At 33.1% G+C, this 3,509-nt stretch overlaps 1 protein-coding gene across 1 annotated transcript in view; it reads right to left on the minus strand.

The window, feature by feature from the left end:
- Positions 1 to 3,509, minus strand: part of LOC108685366 — a 151,369-nt gene that overhangs the window by 29,239 nt on the left and 118,621 nt on the right. Inside the window, exon 9 of the mRNA XM_018190127.1 lies at positions 2,404 to 2,556. Within this exon, the coding sequence (XP_018045616.1) occupies positions 2,404 to 2,556 (153 nt within the window). The remainder of the gene's footprint in view (positions 1 to 2,403; positions 2,557 to 3,509) is intronic.

Genomic DNA, 3,509 nt, shown 5'->3' on the forward strand with positions numbered 1-3,509 from the left:
TTTTGTTATAGATTCTGCAGACCAATTCGACTGTTAACTTTGACTATCGACCAAAATGAATCAATAACTGATTCCGATTGTGATTGATTTACTATGGATCAACAGTTAGAATTGGCAGTCGGATTGATCTGCAAAGTCGGTAATCTGATATGGACTTTAAAGGGATCCTAAAGTGAAAATGGAATTCGGACGGAACTCGGAATCGCTATTTTATTTATTTAAATAGGACTTACATATACAATTTACGTATTATTGTTATCCTCAATATGTTATCATCAATATTTTATGTATACATAAATTTTAGAAAACAATATTGTATAGAATTAGATGTCTAAATCTAATTCCAAGAACTCGATGTTATGTTTTCGTGTATTGTACTAATATGTAGCCTTCAATTTCGTAGAATTGCAGAATTTATATAATACATTAAGCAATTATTGTCACAACTTAACAATTGTAGACAGTGCCTAATATTGATTGGACTATAATGTAGAGAAGACTTTAATTAAAAAAATTTTTGTCGTTCTTGGCGATGAAGATATTGTATATACAATTTTGGACTAAAAAAAAAAACGATTGAACTTTCTCTCCAACTCAATATATCATTCGGTGAAAATTATTATTTTTAATAAATAAAAAACGACTTTAGAACTTTTTCATTAATGATCCCTTATTTTTGTTGCAAAAATGTATTTGTAATATATATTTCTATACGATTACTTTAATTCTTTTCCTCTAATTTTATTTTTGTGCTAATGTTAATTTTACATCTATAATAAATGTTAATAAAATTTTACATCTATAAAATTATAGAAATTGTCAATAAAAATTACGTTCTAGAAGTTTCATTTTATATTAAATAACTGCATTTAACGCATAAAAAATTATACTTCCTCCTTTAGACTCCGAATTATCATCTTTTTTAAAAAATATAAAATGTACTCCTTTCATATGATTCAGAGATGGTAACTCTACCTTAAAAGACAGTATAAAAGAGCGCAACAGGATACGCCAAGAACGGCCGTCATTTGTCCAGCCAGTAGTAACATTCAGCTATAATTCCGACCTTAATCGCATGATGCAACGACGGAAATGCGCGAAGAGGGCGGCCACCTATCAAAGGGGAGGTATTACTCTCCGCATTCCTACGCGCACATGACGGTCATTCCGTCGGTAGTGAAAAGAAACCCCATCGAGAGAATAAAGTGAATGGAAGGCAAACGATCCGCGGGGAAGACGATTCGCTTTGGCAAGCTGAAATTGCTCTTTTGATCGAGAACAAATACTAAATACATCGATAAAAACGACGGGCAATAGCGTAAGCTTTTATTTGTACACAATCTACGTTACGAGTATTCAGACAATTTCTATAATGCGCCATAAATATTCAAAAAGAAGATAGAAAAGTCATATTTTTCAAGGAAATCCGATTAGATCTCTCGATATTTAGAAGAATATCTGCTTCCTAAATGTAATTAACATTTAAACAATCGTAAACTTTATAATATCTGTTTCATATAAGACAAAATATGAATTAAAACAAAAAAACTTACGTTTCGTAATATTTGAAGATTAAAATAAAATTAGGAATCCTTTTTATGACATAAAGGGGAAAACAAATAATCTTTTTTAACGATATTGAATTCTATTATCCATAAAAGAAATAGATTTGGAAACTGTGTGTTGAATGGCGGTTAGTCGTTAGAATTTACAAGCTGTTTCTCTATGCAATTGGACTACGAAAGTAGTTACACAGATGAGAGAGAGAAAAAGAGGAGGGGGGGGGGGGGGGGGGAGGGGGGGGGGGGGGAGGTGAGAAGAGAGGGGGGAACGTACTTTCTTCTATCGCGTTGATAACGAGCACGACAGTTTTTTCCATCGTAAAATAAAAATATTCGTCTACTAGCGACGGTCTCCAGATGGGGATGATACAAAAAGGGAGAGAGAGTGCGAAGTCATTTTTCATAGTATATTGTTTGGCATGCTTCCAGCATTACGTGCTTCCATAAGCAGGATACGTCGAATCCGGAGAGAAATCATAGGAATAGAAAGAAGGTCGATGTCTAAGATTCGTGTCCTCGAGAGAGTAAATAGTGATGAAAATGAACAAAAGTCGACTGCTAGTAATGGAACATTTAGCCACATTTTTAATCTAAATTCTAATTTATGACGATAATTTTTTTTCGCTAAAGTGGCTTGCAAGGAAAATTTTGCATAGAACACACATACCTCAGTAAGCAAAAAACATTTTGAAATATTTCTGCAACACTGTAACAATGTTACAATGTTGCTGAAATATTCCAAAATGTTTCTTACTTGAACTCAGGCTAATGATTCCGAGTATCCTGCGCCGGAAGTAGCTGCTGGAAGAAAATAATAGAAGAAGATAACTAGGCAATTTACCTTTGCGGCAGATGTAGTCGCCAGGTGAGAAAAGAACGGGCCGTAATCGCAGCACCAGCTCGCACAGGAAGCCAGCCTCCGTGTTTTGGAAGATCTCGACCCTTCTCAGCGTGTCCAAGTGCACGTTTATCGCGATTTCTGCCTTTAGCTTATCTGCGAAAAAGAGAAAATGATTGCGGAGTGTAAAAAGAGGAAAAGAAACAGGGAAGGCCTTGTGTACAGTGGAGGAAATATTAGGAATAAATATTAAGATTTTAATCTATTAGGAATTATATATTCCGGTGTAATCAATTTCTGACAGGTTGAAATCTTAATATTTATTCTTATTTCTATTTCTTCCATTGTCGCAGTCTCTAGAAATCAGAATGTAAAAAGAGAAACAGGAAAGAATCAGAATCTCTCCGAATTAACGAGAATTAATAACGAGAATAGTTCATATTTTCGCCGCGCAGGATGTGCTGAAAACGCAATGTACACAGGTCGCTATAACATATAAAGAGTGTGTATCCATTTTTAATTAACTTGCAATTTCAAAAATTTACACGATGTACGCTTTTCATTCTCGTTTTCTTTCCGTTATTTTATGTACTCTTCTCTCTCTTGATATTTAAAATTCCGTAACGCGCGCGGTTAAATTTTTGTACGCAACAATTCACATCGCCACACAGCAGAAGTCATTGTACTCCAGAGGACTGTTTCTATTGCATTGCATGGCAACTTCATCCAAAACTTCAAAGAATAAAACTATTCTGAGAAGAAAAGATGTTTTTATCAAAGCTCGTCTCATTAGCGTGAGCGACATTTCTCATTCTTATCTGCAAAAGGTGAAAAAAATCCTTGTTACAATTAAGTGAAATAAAAATAGTCTACTGAAGTTCTTTTATAAATCAATATACGCATGGATCGTGATATATTCTTTATAAATTAATGTTATTTCTTAATATTATCTCGAATGTAAAATTATTAATATTTTTGTACAAACTGAATAATAAATTAAAACAGTTTCCATTATAAAGAATATTTCCGATTTTAATATCCGTTCTTTTCGGAATATGTTTAAAAAGATTTATTATTATAAATCTCTTATTATAATATATAATATATAA

Source organism: Atta colombica, unplaced genomic scaffold (genome assembly GCF_001594045.1).
Source record: "Atta colombica isolate Treedump-2 unplaced genomic scaffold, Acol1.0 scaffold100, whole genome shotgun sequence".
Lineage (NCBI taxonomy): Eukaryota > Metazoa > Arthropoda > Insecta > Hymenoptera > Formicidae > Atta > Atta colombica.